Source organism: Tinamus guttatus, unplaced genomic scaffold, assembly GCF_059628265.1.
Source record: "Tinamus guttatus ecotype Peru unplaced genomic scaffold, ASM5962826v1 Tinamus_guttatus_pri_ptg000356l, whole genome shotgun sequence".
Lineage (NCBI taxonomy): Eukaryota > Metazoa > Chordata > Aves > Tinamiformes > Tinamidae > Tinamus > Tinamus guttatus.
The window spans coordinates 2,396,948-2,418,150 of NW_028288890.1; the positions used below are offsets into that span (position 1 = coordinate 2,396,948).

General features: G+C 45.3%; 1 protein-coding gene across 1 annotated transcript in view; it reads right to left on the reverse strand.

Annotated features, from left to right (window-relative positions):
- Positions 1-21,203, reverse strand: part of COL26A1 (collagen type XXVI alpha 1 chain) — a 139,191-nt gene that overhangs the window by 9,744 nt on the left and 108,244 nt on the right. Inside the window, 5 exon segments of the mRNA XM_088530101.1 lie at positions 1,299-1,391; positions 6,664-6,816; positions 8,190-8,306; positions 10,043-10,087; positions 12,726-12,879. Coding sequence (XP_088386227.1) covers positions 1,299-1,391; positions 6,664-6,816; positions 8,190-8,306; positions 10,043-10,087; positions 12,726-12,879 — 562 coding nt within the window.

The following is a 21,203-nucleotide window of genomic DNA, read 5'->3' on the forward strand; positions in this document are numbered from 1 at the left end:
GAAGGATGCCAGCACCATGCTATATTTCCATTTCCTTCCAAATGAGAGTTTTTCAGGAATCTTAAACTAGATCCACGAAACAGCTACATCACAGCAAGATACTGTAGTTGCTGTTTTTAAAGCAGGAAGGGTCCCACAGGTGGAAATCAAAGTCCCCAGGGTAGCTTAGGGTCTGACTCTCTAGCTTTGCCTGAAAGTTGATGAAGAACATTCAGGAAATGGGATTTGGACGTTGCTGAATGAGAGGCTGACTGCAGCAAAGTGCACTTTTCATCTTTGCACACTCACTCCGGTAGCAAGAAGTTCTTTTTAAGGCTCCACCATGGAGCAGGGTGGTTCTGGAAAAGTTAAATATTGCCTGAGCAGGCCAGGTTGTTTCATACAGTCACTTAACAGCTTCGTTCCCCTTGGAAGAAAATAATTATATCTGAACAGTAGCTGTTAAATTATACCTGCAAAGAGGAGACAGGATATTTGCTCAGCCCAAACTTATTAATACTCCTCTCTGCTTTAGCTGTCACAGCCCTTGAGACGAAATAATGTGGACATTATGCTCATAACGTACAGCTGAATCAGCCACAATCATTAATGCACCATGCAAATGTCTAAATCAAAGAATAAATGAATCGAAGGATAAATGAAAGGCCCTTATAATAAAAGGGAAAGCCTTTTCTGCAAGTGATGGGAGTTCACTGCTAAATACACTTCATACGGCGAAGTGCTGATGTTTGCAGGAATATTATCATTTAAACTACTCTTTAGCTTTGAAAAACAGAAGACTTGCCATAGAATTCTCATCCCAGATTCTCATCTCGGTTATGCTGGTGCAAATCTGGAGTAGCTCAAAATAGCTCCAAAGCCTGCAAACTTTGCATAAATGTCACTGAGAACAGCTGGCCAGATTCTGCTCAACGCAGCACTGCTGTCGAGAGCCAGGGTTTGCACCAGCAGCAAGAACCGCTCTGCCCCCTCAAAAAGATAATCCACTGGTTGGACCATTCTTAAAGATGCTCTTTAGGTATCATCTTCTCAAGAGGTGCCAATAGATATCGCGCTTCACTGCCAAAGTGTCAAGGAATCTTTGAGGTTAAATCTACCATTACCAAAGGGTATGAAAACTGCTTATTTTCCCCTACCCTTCCATGCTCCAGGACTCACAACTCAACTGCCCTTCCAGTGAGGGCCACTTGCTCCCCACCACAGGTTGAACCCTGCCATACCATTCCTGCTCTCCATCAGCAACTTCATTTGCACGTTGTCCCTTCATTACAGCTTTGTAGCCCAATTGAGTTAATTACCTGGTGGCCCGACCGGGCCAGGGGCTCCCCGTGGTCCTGGCAAGCCAGCCATGATGGTGTCTATAACGGTAGAAGCCAGTTGAGGTTCTCCATCTGCGGTAAAGAGCAGAGCAATCAGTGTCCAGCTGCATAGTCCCAGCAGGCAGGATTTCACTCCCAAATCCTCTGGCGCCTGTTGCTGGTGAAGGACAGGCAGTGCTTAAGGATGCAAAATTCGGGTTGGGAAAGCAATTGCCCTGTGCTTTCCACCACTGCGGGCTGTGTCTCCTGGAACTGCAGAGCGGTGGACACCCTCAGATGCACTTCCTGCTTCATCCCCCAATAGGTGCATTTTCCATCCCAAACTGGTATTCCTCCACAGTCAAATAATCTACCTTTAAACCTCAAAGCAAATTAAGAGTAGCTCTGACTTTCACATCTAACTCACCTAAAATTTGCTATCTGGAACTTAAGGAAAAATTTCTTAACAGTGAAGGTGACAGAGCACTGGAACAGGCTGCCCAGAGAGGTTGTGGAGTCTCCTTCTCTGGAGATCTTCAAACCCACCTGGACGCAGCCCTGTGCCACGTGCTCTAGGTGACCCTGCATGTGCAGGGGGTTGGACTAGGTGACCTCTAGAGGTCCCTTCCAACCTTAATGATTCTATAATCTCCAAGACACAACTGGATTCTGGCTACCTGACAAGTCACACGGGCATTTGGAATCTGGACAAGTCACACAGGCATCACGGGCTCCCTGTATCTGCCACAAAGGAACTGCTGAGCAACCTGGCACCAACCAAAAGGCTCCCACTGCCACCAGGTTCAAGGACAAGGGAAAGCCCAGTGGAGAGGCTGTGTTCTGCTCCCTCCATTTTCCCAGGAAACTCTTTACTGCCTTTCAGGATTATTTTTGGACTTCAAATGGTCAGTTTGGGCAAGTTCACAGTGCTCTGGGGTACTAGTGGAGATGGGAACGGGGCAGGGAGAAGAAAGGCATCGGCAGGAACTGGAGGAATTTTGTGCTGTTGCACCTCTTCCTCAGCCCATTGCTGTTAGGGATAAAAATCACCAGCCTGTAACTGACCATATCTTTCTTCACCCTTGTAGCCATGGGCTTGCCACTTCAAATTGTAACTGAACAGAAAAAAACAGATCTATTTTTAAAAAAAAAAAAAAGAAAACAACCCTGCTTATTCATTGCTATTCCAAAACCAAAATCAACAACCCTGCTCCCTAGAGACCTATATTTTAGCATACTAGCAGTCTGTGGGTGGCAGCATCTTTCATTTGAGACTCCCAAGACACTATTTTACAGTTGCAGGAACCTGGAGGCCATCACGGAGGAAAAACATCCATCTTCTCCTGCCCATGATCTCAAAATTTATTCTCTCCCCCCCCCCCCCACTCATCCCTTTATCTCATTATACTAAAATTTAGTGGTGTCCTTTGCAAGGTGTCAAGTGACACCAGGAGGATCAGAAGGGTGTTGCATACTCTGCAGGGGCACAGTCCTGCCCAAAGGGTACACCTTTAAATTTCCAGAAACGTTAGCAGATGCATTATGAAGCCTTTTCAACTTTAGGAGCATTGTCAGTGAGAGAAAGGGCTTTCAGGCTAGCTGTTTGAAAGCAGCTCCTAGGGAAAACTGTGAAATCTCTTTAACTGCCAGGCATGACAATATATCCCTGCAACGCCTTCCTGGCAGCAGAACAGTGTGAGATCTAGCCCAGATCCCCCTGAGAACCAAATTCCATTCCTAAAGCCTGAATGCAAACAGGTATTTCTTTGACAATTGTTTCCAGCTCTATCCATCTTCCCTTCTTCAGAGCCCTAAAATAAAACAACTGAGACTATTTTCATGTTCAGAAGGAAAGGTACCCAAGTGAAGTGTGTAATCCAATTAATTTGAGTTTTATTTGACCATGTCAAAATCCATCAAGGCTGGCGAGTGAGATGAAATCAGGAAATGAGCATCGAACAGCAGCGAAGGCATTAACAGTCACAGAGCCTTTTGTTTTTAAAGACCTCATGGTCAACAAAATCAAACAGACATCCAGTCACGGGGGAAGGAGGATTGCAAGCTATCAGGATTTAATTCTTGCTGGAGGGAAGACGGAGATAAAGATGTGGGTTATAGAAGATTCCAACCAAACATTGTTATGGTGACAGAGTTATTCCCTAGGAATCTACCCATCCTTACTTCAGGTCAATTTGACTCCAAGTAAATTGGAAAAGGTGATTCCATAACAGTGACACACACACAAAAAAAGAGGTCTGCTCAATAGCCTTGGAGCTTAGAGGCTCCTGACTTGATCTCTGCAGCTCAGGAGTAGGCATTTGTAGGAGAGATGGAGTTGCTCCTTCTACAACTGCCTGGCCATGCAAAACTCATGGAGGTCAAAGCTTCTTTCCAGGCAGACTCTCAATGCAATGTACTAAGAACAGAGCTGGATAAAAGTGTGATAAAACTAACCTCCTTTTTTAAGGGCTTCTTCCATATTCCATAAAGCAGCAAATAGGACTCAAATGACCACTTTCCTCCTCCTTATAAACACGGGACTCTGGGACTGGAGCTGGAGGCTGTTGCAGGAGTCACAAATAGCTCCAGCATCAGTCAGTAGCAAATGGTCTTTATATGTCATTTGCAAATCTTTGGAATGCAAGAAAACAGAACCCTCAGTTGAGTGCAAGTTCTGGTCTTTTCTCCTTTTGCCCATAAAATATTTCTTAGCTTTAACAGGAGAAACAGAACCAAGTTGAAAGAGCACTTGAGACCACATACCTGATCCACTTATTTTTAAGCAGTAAGGAAAGCAAGCGATCCTTGCAGCAGCAGCCACGGCGGTGGGATAGGGCAGTTTAGCTTCTGGCCCACTTCTAATGTTTCTGACTAAGGGATAAATTCCCCCATTATAGGCTTGATTTGTTGAGACAGGATGGAAATGAAGTAATCCTGTCTTAATTTCTTTCTGCTACCTGATCTGGAGAGAGACCACTGGGGCCAATTTCTTTACCGCAGCATAGTGAAACTGTGAGAAAATAGTTGTCTCCTCATTTTTGGCTTCTGTCTGCCGATAAATATTGCCAACAGGAACTTGTTGCGATTAATAAAGGCAATTGCATTAACCATGTTCAGGCAGAACAAAATACTGCTCTACTAATAATAATCTGATACAGCTTTCTTACATCTCTGTGGGTGCACATGCCCATTACCAGGAATATGCTTCCCTCTGCTGTCAGCAGCTGGAATCTTATGTTTATGGTTTTCAGATGTGTTCCATTAAAATAAATAAATAAATAAAAACCAAATATCTGGGATTTGCAAGGCTACACTTTATTGGTTGCTAAGGAGTTCTACCAAGGCTTTAAGAAGGCAAAATTGATTGGCTTGCCTACCCACCACAGTCCACAGGAGAGGGCTGAGGTATTCCAGAAAGTATGAACTGGGGGTGGAAAAGAAAAAACTCTCAATTTTTCAGATGTGACATTTAGGATAAAGCTGTCAGTGTTGGCAGAGGTTACGGCAGGTGCACAAAGGGACACATCCTGTGCTGTCTGCTACGTCCAAATACCGCTAAGTGAATATCATTCAAAAGTAACACTCAGATGTATTTAATCGGTCCTCTGCAATATAAAACACCAGGGAGTATAGAGCTTTCTGCTTCTTAAATGACCTTGATTATAAATCCAGGAGAGAGCTTAAGAGCGCAAACAGTCATGGCCAGACTCTGCAACAGCAATATTTTAATTCCACACAGGATTAGGCCTTAATTTTGAAACCTCTAGACTATATCAGTTCTCTAGCTCTTCCAAGAGTAGATAAATCAAGCCTTGTCAGCACACACCACTGAGACAGAGTCCTGGCAGCTCTCTCCGCATACCAAGAAATCCATCATAGACACGGAGGAACACGACAGGTCTGGCCCAGAGCTATAAAGCCACCATTTGCTCAGGGTCCCTGCATTTCTGTGCAGGCCGGTTGCTGCCCACTGGTGGCAGGGATAGCGCAGAGAAACCTCACGGATCTGCTGCCTGGTCTGGGAAAACACGGAGTTTACCCTTCCTAAAAAGGCTGTGCAATGCATGCAGTGCCATTGCGCACCTCTTGCTTCCTCCACTACCATGCCAGAAGCAGCTCAATTTGAAGGGTGGTTGGAGGGAGGGGGCAGTGGCAGTATCAAAATCATCCTTAAGAAGCCTTTGGAATAAAAAGCTGAATCAAGAGCAGTACCATCTAATATGAGCACTATTTGGGGTGATTCTGTGAGGTAGTGAAATGACTACAAGGGAAAACCTGGTTACAAGGCTCCTGAGTGCAGCAGCCCAGTCTGCATTTTGTTAAGAACTTGGGTATTGAACCACAATTAATGTAATCCTGCCCCTACACTCTAAATAATTGAGCACAAAGCACAGCTGTTAAAATTCTCCCAAATGTGGATGTATTTTTAATACATCCACTCCCTTTCAAGAAAAGCAGTCTGGAGAGGAGAGTGGGTAGAAGGAAAAGGAAAGCTCTAGAAAACTGCCAGACATGGGGAGATTTGCTAATCCTTAGTTGTAATTAATACAAGTCAGCTTTGAAGCAGGAGGTTAGCAGAGCAGCTGGGGGAAAGGCTGAGCTGTGCTGTGCTGTTATTAGACATGAGCAACGGAATCGGAAGAAATCAGATCAAACCCAATTCTGAGAGCTCTCTGATCAGAAAGCACAATGTGCCTTTCCTAGGCAGCTTTTCCTTGCCCTACAAAACACAGATCCAGTAAATAGATTTTTTTTTTTATCACTACAGGCTCAAAAAAAATCCTGTCCCTCTGACTAGAAGGAAGGGATAAATCACTGCCTTGGTTCAGGCTTTCAATCCTGCAGCTCTGTGCTATGCATGGACGCAAGAGAATGTTACTATATCAAAAAACACAGGTGGGGAGATGTGTGTGGAGGGGCTGGAAAGCAAATGCGTTTAACAGCTGTCCACATTACGTTTTATAATGTCAGTGCTGCAAACCTGTGGTACTCATTCATTCCTAGGATGTAACACTGCACAAGCAGCCCCAGGAGATCTCACAGCAGCGTAGGTTCGTTGCATCAGGATTTAACCAGTCACATATACTATACATCTCTGCCCATGTCTCACAGTGACACTGTCAGAGCCTTAATGCTTCATTAGGGACCCTCTTCACAGCAGCTACCCTGGTCTGCACGAAGCAAGCCTTCAGGAGGCCACAACACCTCCTCAAAGCTATGCCAAGCCTGGAAAACCAGGCACAAGGAACATAAATCCCTCCTCAAGCCCTATTTCCCACTGATGCTTTCTCATCTGTATGAAAGGTGTGCCTGCCCATTCTGCTGATGTACTAGAAAAAACTGGGAAGCAGAGGAGGAAACTTACTTTCTTTCTCAGCTGTAGGCTGCAGCGAGTAGAGGACCCCTTGTTGGAAGGTAAGAGGAAGGCTTGGGGTGGCTGGTGGTCCTGGAGGACCTGGGGGACCAGGGATCCCAGTTTCTCCAGGAAGTCCTCTTGGCCCTTGAGGTCCCAGCAGTCCTGTGCAGAAGCAGAAGAGGATCTTTCAATACATTTGGAGATGTACTAATGGATGACACCATGCTAAAAGCCAGGGAGAAGCCCATCAACTTCTGGAAAGCAGAGAGTTTGGACAGAGATGTTTCCTCCAGGACAGAAGGAAAAACCTCCCTGAAAATTTAGCCAACATGGATAAATGTGGTGGAGATGGAAAACATGCAGAGAGAAACCATAGAGCAAAAGCAGCTTCTCAGTTCTTCCCAGTGTGGTCTCAAAATATCGATACTACAATATGCTTGCCCTATTAGGAGCAGAGGATTTCTGTCCTGAATTGGAACTGTGAGGAGTGGGGTCACAATTAACTATGGAAAATTGGGAAGCTGTTCCTATTTCCCTTTGGCTTCTTCCTCTGCAAAGCAGATGGCTTCACTTGGCTCAAAGGTGTTGTTAGGCTCAAAGAGTAAAATCAACCCCCTTCCCTGAAGCTGTCAGAAACTAAAGGCTGCAGGACTTGAAATCCAGTGCAGATCCTTCTCTTCCTTTCCACCTGCATGTCACCCAGCTGCTGGGAAAGCACAGAAAGAGCAGCAGAAACCTCGTCCAGGCACAGATCACTTCTACTTCCTTTGGAGCTGGAAGGCTCTCATTTCATCCTGAGGAACCAAAGACAGACACATCCCTGGCCAGGCTTTAGCCATTGTTGGGTTGCCAGAAAATGCCAAGAAGTGTTCAGGACTGCTCTCGTATTTAAGGCATGTTTCAAGTTTCTTTTTTTTTCCTGAGCTCAGACTTGTAAACACATAGAGAGCACACAGACTGAGGTCTGGCAGCTATTGTGTAGCACTAGCTCCATCAAAAGCTTCAGGAATATTTTCAGGATGTAGAAAATCTCCTAGCTCTAGAATGGATATAGTCTGAAACAGTCTCATAACCCTTTCACCTTGCTCTACAGCAGCATCATCTGTTTGATGTCCTGCCACCTGACAGCTTGATGGAAACTGCAGCCCTTTCTTCCTCAGGTAGGGAAGAAGGGGAGTTAAGGCTGGCATAGCAGTGAGAGAGTTAAACAAGGATTGCTCTTCTCTGAGGGCTGACACATCAGGGACTATTTTTTACAGCTCCTAAACAGGATGGGGAAACATGATCTTGCTCTGCTGCTTTCTGGGAGAAGCTCTCCCCAGCTCCATGGGAAGTCCCAGGGAATATCACTGCTCATGTAGCTGAGAGCCCAGCTCTGAGAGCCAGTGGTTCCTTCCAGTGCCCTGGGGACTAGCAGGAATAGATTCAGCGTGAACTGAAGATGTTCCATTTCTTGTGTGTTTTACAATCCTTTTGCACTGACAATTAGCACCAAGATCGCTGTTGTGCTGCCAAGGGGCTCCTCTGAGACTCACCTGGTGGGCCTGCCGGGCCCCTCTCGCCGGGTTGTCCCTTCTCGCCTTTCGGCCCTGGCGGTCCTGGGAGACCAGTTGGTCCAACTGGGCCTGGAGGCCCCACCTGTCCTGGCAGGCCTGCAAACACACATAATATAAAGATCAGGGCTCAGGGATCTGCAGCTCCCACATTTGGATCCAGTTTGCACCCTACATGTGTGACAATCTGCCTGGGACACAACACCAAGTCCCCTGGGCCTTCATTCAAACTCTCTGCACTTTGCAGAGAAAAGCAATAATTACAAATATTAGATCACCCTAAATGATTACCCTTTCCTTCCTTCTTTTTGATCATTCTGGAGATATTTCCAAATTATTTCTTTTCTTACAAAAATGAGGTTATGTCCATCTCCAATCCATGTGAAGACTGAAAAACAGGTATTTCAAAGACTTTGTGTGTATATGTGTGTGGGTGTATGTGTGTATACACCTTTGTTTAATTTGATCAGTACCTTTTTTAAAATTCTATCATCCATAAAGGTCTGGTTTGAGTATTGAACACTAAGCTAAGGTTTTCATTTGGAGCAATTTGCCTACCCCTGGGATACAAACTGCACATTTTCCTAGGAATCCTTTAATGGATTTGGGCTAAGATCCCCTGGCCCATGCTGTGTTTGCAGCTCAGGCAGGTGAGCAGGAACCCATTGAGGAGAATGTCACCATTTGTTCAGAGCATCACGAACAGCTTCTCCCTCCTACCAAAAAGCCCACAACACACCTGGAGCTTTCTTGCAGCAAATCCTTTCCCGCAGAGAGAAGAACTGCAGAAATGCTGACTGTTTTGTAAGCACAACACATTGTGCTGCTGAGCACAGGTCAAAGCTTTTCCTCACTTGTATAAATCAGCCTCAGTCATCCACTCCAACCTTTATAACTCAATCCTGTAAACTTCTACAGACCAAAAGCTATCATTTTTGCTAGCATCTTCCATCAAGCTGCTGCAGTGGAGCTTTAAAGAAGCTGGCACTTACTTCCCTGAAGGTGGAAAGCGCTAACAGAAAGACTAGAAGATGCAGCACTGAGTAATGTGTCAGGCAAATGCTCATACTGGTGATAAACGGCACTACCAACATAAAAGAGACAAGTGCAAAAGGGAAAAGGGAGAGAGAAGGATTCAGGGCAAATGGGGAAGAAAATGAATAAGCCAAATCTTCAACTGGAATAAATCAGCACTGCTGCAGTGACATTGCTTTCAAAGAACCAAAGCCCACGAAAGCACTCAGGCTCCAAAAATGTGAAAGAATAGACTATGGGAAAAATCAAAAAAGGTAGAGGGTGAATAGCCTACTGCCAGAGACTAAAACAGAACTCTGGATATTCTTTCTGGCCTTGTCATTCAGCTGCAGTGTAATCTCCGTTCCTCTTTCCTTCTCTATTTAGGGAAGCAGTTTCTTCTACTTCTTTATAAAAATATATATATTTTTTATTTTTTCTTCTTTATTTTTTCTCTATTTAGAGTGAAGCGTGTTAGTCTGTGTTTGAATGGAGCTTAGCAAGAGGATGCCCTGATCACCACCACAGCTCTCAGAGCCCCTGGCAGGCGACACCAGAAGGCAAGAGCAGCGTTTCTCCTGCTTGTTCTTGTTGCCTGCCCTTGGGCAGGGCTGTCAACCTGTTCTGCTGGGGCAACCAAATGTCTCAAACATGCTAAAACTGATGCTTATCAACCATGAGCAACTTATGAACCAATAATATCCCACGAAGAAACCCAGCCACTCTGTAGCTTACTTTTTTTGTGCAAGACCATGCATAAGACTGGGCATGGCAACATTTTGTACTTTAAAAGAGGGAAATAGTAGATCATAGTCACTTACCCTGTGGTATTAGCTGTTCCTCTGCACCTCTGCGTCCTTTGGGCTCTAATTTAGAGGGTCAGGGCAAAAAAAAAAAAAAAAGAAAGAAAGAAAAAGAAAAAGAAAGGGAGAGAGAGATGAAAAATTAGGTCTCTTGCTGCCAGCTGGCTCAGGCAGAACATATATATTTTCTTAATGCTCAGTAAAATGCATCCTGTTGATTAACAAGCTGATCAGAAAGGCCAGTAGTGCAGCTGTCTCAACAGCTCTGATTACTTTTAAATGATTGTCTATTCTCAGCACTGTCAGTCACTGAAGAAATAGCTACCCTAGAAACAGTAGCAAGTTTTCCTGGACCTCAGCCTGGAAAGGCAGCAGTCGACTTTGAGCTATGCGGTCATTGGGAATCCCACCCGCCACTCACAGCATCGGGTCCCCATCGACCCTCCTGGTGTCAGGCACTGACATCCTGTCCCTGGTGCATCTGCCCTGGAAAGTCGGTGGGGACTTTGACCTAACCTAGGGATACATCTGTTGAGAGATCTCCCAGGCTTGCCATCCCTTTAAGTCAACCTGGGCCGGCTTTGTGCAATAAATTAAAACGCTGTGTTGAAATCACACAAAAGGGGCACACATCCTAGACCAGCTGCCTCAAATTCCCTGCATTTCAGCAAAATCCGCAGTGCATTTTTTGGCTTGCTCTGAATTATAAATACAATTGACATGAGGAGGGAAGAGAGCCCAACAGGGATCCCACTGCGGGAAATATCCCTGCAGCACCTGAGCAAGGTGAGAGCTGGTTTTTGCAAAGTGCAGGGTGGCAGCAGCAGAGGGGATCACATAAACAACGTAGCTGATCACTTCTAGTTGCTGAAGGACACTGTCCTGAGCACACCTGATGTCTGTGTACTATGCTGCAGTTGCTATGCTGCACTGGGTTAAATAAACAAAGACTGGAGCAATAGAATGTAACGATGAGCGAGGACTACACGTGGCCTAAGTTTTTGAGAGGTGACCTCTAGCTGCCTCCTAGATTTACTGCTGGATGGAGGGCGCTGATATGGAATTACAACCGGTCTGATACAACCTCTATAGGAAAACAACTCTGCTTTGCAGCACTGTGTAGGAGAGGGGCAATTCCCCACTCCCTGCAGAGCATGGAGAGACTATCGTGGGAGGGAGCCTCAGGGAGGAGAGGATGGTTAAGTGGAAGGGACAGAGCCATCAGTGCTTTTGCTGGATTGACTTTAGTACAATGAAGTGCAGGTGCAGAGACACTGCAACAACAAAAAAATAAATGACAGAGAAGGAGAAACGAGCATATAATGGACACTGGGGGAAACTGCTTCAATTCAGTTCCTGGCAGCCATCACTCTGGTTCTGAAAATGCTTTGCAGAACATATTGTTAGTGAATCTCCCTCCATGTTGTGGCATGCTGTCAAATTATAAACAGGGATGACATCTGGTCTATGTTGCTCCAAGTCTGCTGCAGTCAGGAAGGGCTGCCATAATAAACTACTCTGACAAAAAAAAAAAAAAAAAAAAAAAAAAGCAGGCCCTATAGAGAATAAAAACTTCCCTGGGAGCTGGCAAAGCAACTGACAGACAGGACTTTGGAAACAGAGCAGGGATCTTGAAGTGAGAATGCTAAGGTCAAGGAAATTCAATGCATGGTAATCTGTCTAGCCAAGAAGCCCCAGAAGGAGCTTTCTCAAAAGTGTATTTTTTTTCATGCCACAAGAGGGATCATAAAACAGCCCATTGTGTTTATGGTAGATTTAAAAAATATAATGCACGGGGCAACTGATGTTCCTATTCATAGTGAAAAGGTTGCTCCTTACGAAGGCCAGGGTTACCCCTACCCCAACTCTCTGCTCCTTGCCAGGGAAACACTCTACCTGACTCCTATAGGTGAGCAGTAACTGCCCTTCTGTGACTGCCGTGGCTCTCTCAAGCTTCTTCAGGAATGCCTCAATATGTCTGTGCCTGAAAATCCAGTCTTGGGACATGCACACTGAAGGACACAGCAGGTATGAGGGCAATGGAAATCTCACTTTGTTGAGATCAGAATTCAGTTCTTGGTCCATTCTTGTACTAGCAGAGATAGGGGTTAGGGTCAGACCCTTAAGACTGGCAAAATGGAGCCTAAAACACTATGTTTAAAGCTGAGCTGAAGCATAGCTGCTCTGTGCTTGCTGAGCCAGAGAAAGGGGTAGAGGCCTGAGGAGGAAAGCAGGAGGTTACTCTGTTCCCACAGGGATGATTCTCACTGCCATGAGGAAATCGTGTCCAGCTCCCTGTGGCTAAACCGATGGCTTGAGGTGGGATTGGCGAGGATTAAGTTCCCTCTTTGTCCACGAATCTGCATGCATGTTGGCAGTCACTGTCATGCCCACAGCTCAGCAGAGAGGGAGGGACATGAGGCGACATTGAGACCTGAGATTGAACAGTCTGGTTTGGAAAAATAAGGCCATAAAGCTAATTAGTGCTGGTTCTGCCCCAAAACAGAGTCTTAGGGTCCTCAGAATGTCTCCTTGCAGGGTGGTTTTCACTCCAAAGAGAGATTGCCCACCTGAAAGTCTTCACCCTCTTCTCCTTGATTGACTAGGCAGCATTTCCCACAGACCCCTCTGCCACGACTGGGCCTCTCGCTTAGCTGCCCTGCAGGGACAGCGCTGAGGCCGGGCGGGAGGTTTTCCTTACCAACAGATCCCCCTGCTTTCCGCAACACAGTGTCAGGGTTGAGCAGAGGGAAGGCATCGGGCAGCAAATCGTCATACCACGTGGCCGTGGTTCCAGTGATCGGCAAGTTGTTTTCCAAAGGTGGGCTTTGCTCCGCCGCTTCCAGTAGAAGAATCTAGATAAGAAAGGGAGGAAGGGAAACAGTAAGCAGGATGGCTCCATGTGGGAGCTCACTTCAGAGAGATGCTGATGTTTGGGGACTCTTCACCTTGCCAACAGGAGCTGTGGATAACCACACATCACAGGTGGTAGCTTTTTGGTATTAAAGCACCTGTGGCTTTCTAGCAGCTGGCAGGAATTAGGGTAAGAAGCTGCTATTATCAATGCCTCAAGCTTCCCATCTGAAGCTGCACATCCTCCTTAGTGGGTGCTGTGCTACTTGTGGAGATGCTCAGTATTGCACAGGATCCTCTCCTTGGGGAGAAAACCCAAACCTGGCAGAGCACGGAGCAGGTTTTGGGGCACAGAGCCTGTCTCTCCTAGGTTACCTGGTCAAACCCAGGAATGACTGAAAGCCAATCCAAGCTGAAGAGCATTAGAATGTCCTGGGTAATAAAAAGACATGCTGCAGGACAAGCTCTGTCTGGAAGTCAAAGTCCAAATGTGAACAAATTAAAGAAGCTGGAGAACATGAAGCTTTTAAAGAGCTGAAGTGTTTTAATTTTGGAATGAATAAAAAAGAGCCAAGCAATTACCTCAAAGCACTTCTTAGCAGCAATAGGATATTACTAAGAGTCACAGCTGTTTCTGTATCTTGTAAACACACTACCTTCAAGTGAATCCACATCCCCATGTGTGTCGCTCAGCTATTTGGGCCATTTACGACCTAAGCCTCTTGGCAAAGTGATCCTGTTCTCGCTCTGTGGTTTAGACTCCTGTTCAGCAAACTCTGCTTCCTTGGCCACCAGTGGCCTGGAGCCTGGCAGCCACTTTGCAAACTGCCCAAGTGCTCATGAGAAGTGCAGGACATTAGAGCCAGGTGGACTGACAAGAGCAGCTGAGGATAAGCCCAGGGGAGCACTCAGTGCACTTTACTACCAATATAGGTTATATTAGATTTTTCTTATGATTAGGACTTTATAAATATATATATTTTTCCCAACCTACATGATATTAGGCAAGGGTGAGAAAACAAAAGAGTCTGTGTGACTTTTTAAAAAAGAATAGCCAAACTAAGATTTCGATTACAAACCAATCAAAGATTTCAGTTACAAACTGATCAGGAACATTGACCCAGAGTGCCAAGCATGGGTGCCCTGACACAAACTGAGACTTAACCCAATTGCACAATAGGAATACAGAGAGTTGAGGAGTAGTCTGGAGTCCACAGCCACTGCATTAGCCACACTCACATGCTCAATGTAAAAGCCATTTGCTACAGCACTGTCCCATCCTGTTGGGAAACCACCTAAACAAATACAGATTTGGAGATAGGGAAATAAAAGAGAATACGACTCAAATGTTCCACTAAATCCTGACAATTTTTAGCTTTTACTAGCCATGTTTGCCTTCACATAATGAAGTCATGCTGCGAGTATAAATGAGGGTGACTTGGCTCTGCTTGTTTGTTTTTAGCTTGCAATTATTGTGGAGTTTATCACTTATTTATTGTGAGAGCTAGTTACAGCAGAGGCAGAAATAATGAACCTGCTGCAAAATGCTCTAGCCTGATGGGAGGGAATTGGAAACTAATTAAACTGGGAGACAGCCTAAGTGAGAAAGAACCTAACCTCAGCTGCGGCAGACAAGCAAGATGCTTACTTCATTGCAAGGATCCTTATTCACCCATCCCAGGGTCTTGTTTTCTGAATGGTAAGAAAGCAAAAAGCAAAAACTTCTGGCAGTGGCTGCTGGGGTTGGGGCCCCTCCGGAGCTAGCGCTGCACTGCCGAAGGTTGCATCTGGAGTGGAGCCGTTCCAAATCATTTTTATGGGTGATAATAAAAATGTGTTACCACATAATCAACACAAAACAGTGGCAGCAGTATCCTTTTCATTAAAACAACATGTTTTAAATGAGTATTCTGCTGATAAATGCTGTAAAAGATTTAAAGGCATGCATAGAATAATCCAGTCTGCTCTTTTATAAGCTGACTATATATACTTAACGGTCTTTAAAGTTCAAGCCATAGTAATAAGCTTGTTTTCCCTGGGCACAAAGCAATTCAGGTTGAGAAAATCTCTCTTGGAATTGTTGCGAAATTCTAGTTAGGACTTGAGTCATTAGGACTTGAAAGGGTGCTCAAAAAAGTAGAACAGAGCAAGGACAGTTCTCACATCTGTGGGATTCAAAGGGCCAAATTACAGCAAGAAAAGCATGAGGGATTTAGCCTCATCCAAATCTTCAAACTACGCACACTTTCAACAAGGAATGTCCCATCACAAGCTTGTACAACCCACAGCACAAACGGGTCCTTGGGCACTACTGTAAAAGTATCAGTCATCTATTTTCTACCACTTTCTGTTTTCCTTAAAGCTGCCATTGTCACAGTCAAGGGACCCGAGGAGAATTCCCACTTTCATTAAATTAAAAAAAAAAAAAAGGATATTTCTAACCCTCTGAGTAAACTTTTAGAAAATGATACCACAGAGCTTCTCAGCCAGAAAGCGAATTAGCAAAATATGTAACATATTAAAGCCTCGATATTAGAGTCTTGGCATTTTCTAGTCAATGTGGTTGCAGGAGAGGGGAGGATAAAACCCACTCAGGAAGATCGAGCAGCTTGGAAACCCTCATTCCAAGCACTGCCTACTATGCTGCTATTTAGAGTTACAAGAGCTATTAGGAAAATGGAGAATGAAAACAGAAAACATCCTGGTGACACCACCGAGATGACTGCAATGCATCTTGATGCTGTGAGGGATGTTCATCACCCTCTGCAGACAGGACAGAGCAGAACCAGATGCTGAACACTCTCTGGAGGTGTCAGGCAGGGTCGATGGCTGTAGAGGACAGCAAGGCCTCTTCTCCTGGTTTGTGTAGCACTGAAGAAGGTGAAGGATGGCCTCAAGCCAGCGAAACATTTGGGCTGTTGTGCTTCTACACGCGAGGAATGCAGGAGGGATAACTCACGGCACCAGCCAAGGGTCTTGCAGCCACAGGCAGAGGTTATTGCTGGAGAAACTCAACCCTGGGCCCTGCAAGCTCTGCAGAGCCTCTAGGTTCACGCGTGTACAGCATCTGGCACGAGCTCCAACCCTGGCTCTTCACTGCAGGACCTGCTCACGCACAGGGTCGTCAGCTGGGGCTCAGTCCCACCTCTCCCCTTTTGCATTTGCCAGCATAAACTTCCCAGGTTTCAGATACATCCGACATTTCTTGCGTCACATCAAAAGCTCAGCCCAGGGACAACAGATTTGGGAGGAAGACTTTCATCTTCTTGAGATGTTCAGTCTCAGTGGAGTTTTTGGCTTGTAGCGCTTTTCAGGAACCCTACTTTGGTTGTTCTTGCACATCAAAAGAGGATTTCACAAACACGGCCTCCTCCCTTCATCTGTCCTCCACTTGCACTCCTGAAGTCCCATAACTAGTAGGTGCTACAAACAAGGGAAGAACAGCCGGGCTTCCAAAGATTTCAAAAACAATACAATCGGGTTCAGACACTTTTTTTTTTTTTTCTCTTTTGATAAAAATCCATGGAAATGCAGGGGGACGTAATCCAGATGGACATTATTAATTGATAAACGGGATATTTGGTCTCTCAAAGCACTGGCAGAATGAACTCTACCTCTATTTAAAGACGAGGGAGAGAAACTGCACATGAGTCTCATCAGTTAAAAATTCCACTGTAAAATAAGGTTCCTTTGATCTTGTAAAATTACCATTAATAATGGTAATTGCATAACTAGTTGGACATATCTTTCTATATAGCAAATTATTTGGCAAATATAAGGACCTTTTAAAATCATTTATCCAGACACAGAGCTAAACTGGGAGTTTTGGAGCATTCAATGGAGAATGGTATCTCTTTTGTAGCATTACGAAACCTGCAAATAGAAGGCTCCAACATGGACACAGTTCTGACTGCCTGGTTTCGAAAGCCAACAGACACTCAGTGTCTACCAAAATCTAATGAACTGGGTGTCAAGAGAAAATCTCAGTGACTTCATCCTTATTTCATCCCACAGGCTGTGGCCAAAGGGGACAAGATAATTACCGCATGGAGGAGTTCTCATTACATTGATTAATTATGTAGGCAGCGATAGTTTATGTCATCGTTGTGACCCACAGCAGACCAAAAGGCAAGGTATATGTCATCAGCTATTGTGTGGAAGACAAAAGCCTGGAGCAAAGGTTTCTGCCAACTCACAGGTTGAGTGACCTGGACCTTGCGGCAAAGGTGTATTTTTGCACAGCTCTAGGGATTCCTGAAAAAGAGGATGCAGCAAGTCACTGCTTCCCCAACTTGTAACTTCTAGGGGGCAATCAAAGACTGACAAAACCACAAGCTGGCACTAGTTTAGGCAAAAAGCAGGCAAAGTTCAGGGTATCATCAGATGAATGAGGCTCTGCTGGAGACGCAGCAGCAAGGACCCAAGGCAAGGGGAGGACCAGGGACAGGCTACTCCCTGCAGGCAGGTTCCTGGTGGCTGCAGCCCTTTTGGGTCACAGTTCTTGGAGATGCTTGGAGAGCCTGGCTGCTGCATGCTGGAGATGTGCCTGCCTTGCTATCAGCCCATGGGTCTGCCACCACCAACATCCCCGTGCCTCATAGCCAGGGCGAGAAGCAGGCCATGGAAAGCATCCAGCAATCCTGATGCCGTGCTAAGAGCTCGTTGCAGAGCAAAAGAAACAAAGCAGCTCAGAGTGAAATCAGATCTGCTCCCCCATTACTTTAAAACACCTGATAAAAATAAACCGGAGCTATAACCTTCTACCCTCAAAATCACATCATTCTTCTGCCCAATTTATTGCGTGTCACCTGCCGGGGATGTAACAGCACTCTGCATGCGGAGCCAGGCCAGGCTGAGATGAAGTCAGTCTCGTGAAAGCAACATCTGTTCTCAGCCACGCTTTAAGATCCACTCTCTGCTTCCCATCAGGTGAGAAGCCCTTGTCGGCAGGCGGGAGATTTGCACCAGCCGGCTCCGCAGGCCGAAGCTCTCCTGCCCGCGCATGCCCTCCGCTCAGCTCTGAATGAAACCTGCAAGAAGGAACTGCCACCAGTGGAAAATCCAAGGGGCTCAGTCATTTCCTTGCTTGATTTGGTGCAAATCAGGTTTTTCTCGGCTGAAAAAAAATGATCCCCAAGTCACTTTTCCTTTATGATCCTACTTTCTTTATGAAGCTCCACCAGAATTTCAGATGAGAATTGAGTGGAAGTCCACATTTCTGGGCAAAGTAGAGGATCTGAGCCCTTATACCCCTTGGGCTCCTTCTTTGAAACCCGCTTTTGTCCACAGGAATATTTCTCTTCCTTAAAAACAAAGTTGGTAAACTTAATACTCCCAGGTAGTAGACACACAAAAGCATTTGCTAACACAGGCATGAGATTTGCTTGGCAAAATAAGTTGCATGTTATAGGAAAACAGAAATTTTCAAAGTTACTAGGTTGATAGTTCAAAAATATCAAATACATGTGAATAAAAAGGCAGACTTTGTAAGTTTAAGACAGTTTGCATGAGGGGGGAGGTCGTAGAGGAGTTCTTTAGAGCCTCTTCATGGTTCTGGCACATGATTTTCAGCATTTGCCAAACACATGGAGCAGGCTTAGGGGACAGACTTCCCCATCACTCCAATTGTGATAAGAAATAAGATCCAACAGTTACTAGAGTTGAGAATGAAAAGATTGTAAGTGTCAAGCTGGAGGACAGAGGAATGTCCAAATCCGAGAAAGGTCATTATCTGAGCTCCAAGGGTCCTAATTGAAAGCACACTTATTGCTCGTTAGAAAAAGCCTGAAGAAATAGATGAAGAGTTCTTTCTGTACAGAACAGAAAGAAAATAAATAACTGCAAATGGCAGTCCCATACATAGCCTGGAATACCTTTCCAGGTATTCCTGATTCTGAAAAACTTTCAAAATCTTCTGTGTGGGGAATCACATTACAAGGATTGTTTTCATTCAAAAAGTATGCATATCATTTATCAATCACACAATGAATCTATCAGACACTGGATTTGTAACGTTATCTCCCAGCATTAAAGTTGCAGCGAAACACCACGAACTTCTCAAAAGTAGTGTCAGGAGATAAGACTGGGTTATATCAACTCAGCTCAAGCGCTGCACTCAAGCTTTGACCAAAAGCTGGGATTAATATCACACTGCCTGCAACCCCCTGATGGAGTTTATTAAAAGAAACTGGGGCTGGTGGAGAAGAAAATGAGCAGAATTTTTTCACAGAGCTGCCTGCTTGCTTTACCATAGGCACTGCATGCCGGGGGCATATAGTGCAAAAGGAAGGGCTGGACCCTATTGCCACGAAGAAGCTGTGTTGGCCCATGGAGAATGTTTACCTTTGGAATAAAATGGGGCACTTGCTTCTGCCTTCCCACTATGGAGCCTCTGGAAGGTCAATAGTGCTGCAGTAATGTCAAGCAAGGTGCCATGGAAAAGAAGAAACATTCGAGATATTTGATGTGTAGCAAGAGGGTAGTTTTCTTCCCTCCTCACAAGCTTTCTGGACTCCAGGACACTCTTCCTGACACCATCGATCAACCACCCAAACTATCCTGGTATGAGTCAAACAGATCAAGCAAATTTCAACCTGCATCCAGGCCAGACCACAAGGTAACAGGGGAGATCACAATGGAACCTCGTTCTAACCTACCTCACCTCATTTTTTGCCACAATAACTCACAGAGCCATAAGGAGCACCTACTCCAGCCTTACTGAGAGCGCAGGATGCAAAGAAAAGAGGTTGTTTTGCCTCACATTCAGCCAGGTCTCATGGTCTCTTTCTTCCCCAGGGGCTGTGTAAGCCCAGGTTCCTAATGAATCGTTTTCACTCTGTTGTCTCTGTGCTTATTCTTGCTTCTCACTTTCTAAGCCAACTCTCCTATTACAAAATCAGAGGGTTACTTTCATTACCTCATTTGGACACTGATCTTACAAGTTGGATGAACCAACTCATCCCTGTAATAGGAAAGATGAGAGTAATTCTGGTTATATACCTGGTTTTAGGGGGATGGCTCTAATAGCATGCAGAAGAGGAGGAGGAAAAGGATGAAAACACAGACTTAAGAGTCTCCTTTTCACAGCTGAACTCAGGTTTCACATACACTTGCCCCTCACAGCCACTGGAGGACAAACAGGCATTTTAAGTACCTCACACATAATCCAGGAAGGCTCTCAGATCCTTCACTGCAGAGGTGTGAGGAAGAAATTGCTCTTCACTTGTCTCACGTAGGCCACAATGCCTTCAGAAGTAGTTTTCCACCAGCTTCATCTCCCTTTCAGCTTTGCAGTATTTAGAGCAAGTCTCTGCTGGCTCCACGTGCCGCAGAGCACTTACGGGACACGCCAGTGGCCTGACCCGCTTAAGGCTGGACAGCAGAGGTGACTGATTTCATCCATTGCCGTTCCTTGAGCTCACCACTGTCATGCTGGGCTGAAATTCAAAAGGGCGAAACCCACCGGGTCAGTAGTGGGTAACCTTTTCTGATTTATACTCTTGAGCTGGAAGTCCGTCCAGCCCCCCACAGCACTGGAGTGCCAGCTCTTTGTTGATTTGCTTTTCTCATAAATAATCCAGAGATTATCTCCAAGATTTCCCACGCAGCATACTTCAACCGCAGCGTGCACACAGGAAAGGAGCTCTGTACCTTCGCAAATCCAGGAAGACGCTTTTCCACATTTCCTAAGGACTGAAAAGTCAAAAATTCTATCAGTCAGATGTGTGTTGGCAGAGTAAAAAAATTTCAGGGGACAACAATCCTGTGGCACCCACTCTGTTTTCTCCGATGGCATGTGAAGGTACCATGGAGCACCTTCCATTCACTACGGACAGCCCACCCGAGTCATCAGCATCAAGTGTCACAATCTGTGAGTTCACCTCCTCACTCCAATATTTTCTGAACAGCTTCAAGCTGGTGCTGTGGTGAGACGTGCCGTTACGAGAAGACAGTCTGGGGAGCTGCGAAACAGCCAACATCTCCAGACCATTCTTTCAACAAAACATGGATCTTTCTACAAAATCCAGAACAGGATTGCAGACAGTAGAAAACAAAGGGTGCTGGCCTAATCCAACTACTATCGTATAATAATCACTGAGGGCGTTACACTGCCCCACAGACCAAACATCTCTGACTATAACTCATTTCGCTTGGTAAAAACAAACCATGCAATGAGCTCTGCTCCTCCTTTGGCTCTGGGTGGTAGCATAGAAAAGTCAGAAAATCCATCACAGCAACAACCTATATTGCCTCATTAGCTGCCAAAAGTACATAGGTTTCCCTTGCTTTTGTGACTAGATCCCAAATGAATATTATCAAGCTACAG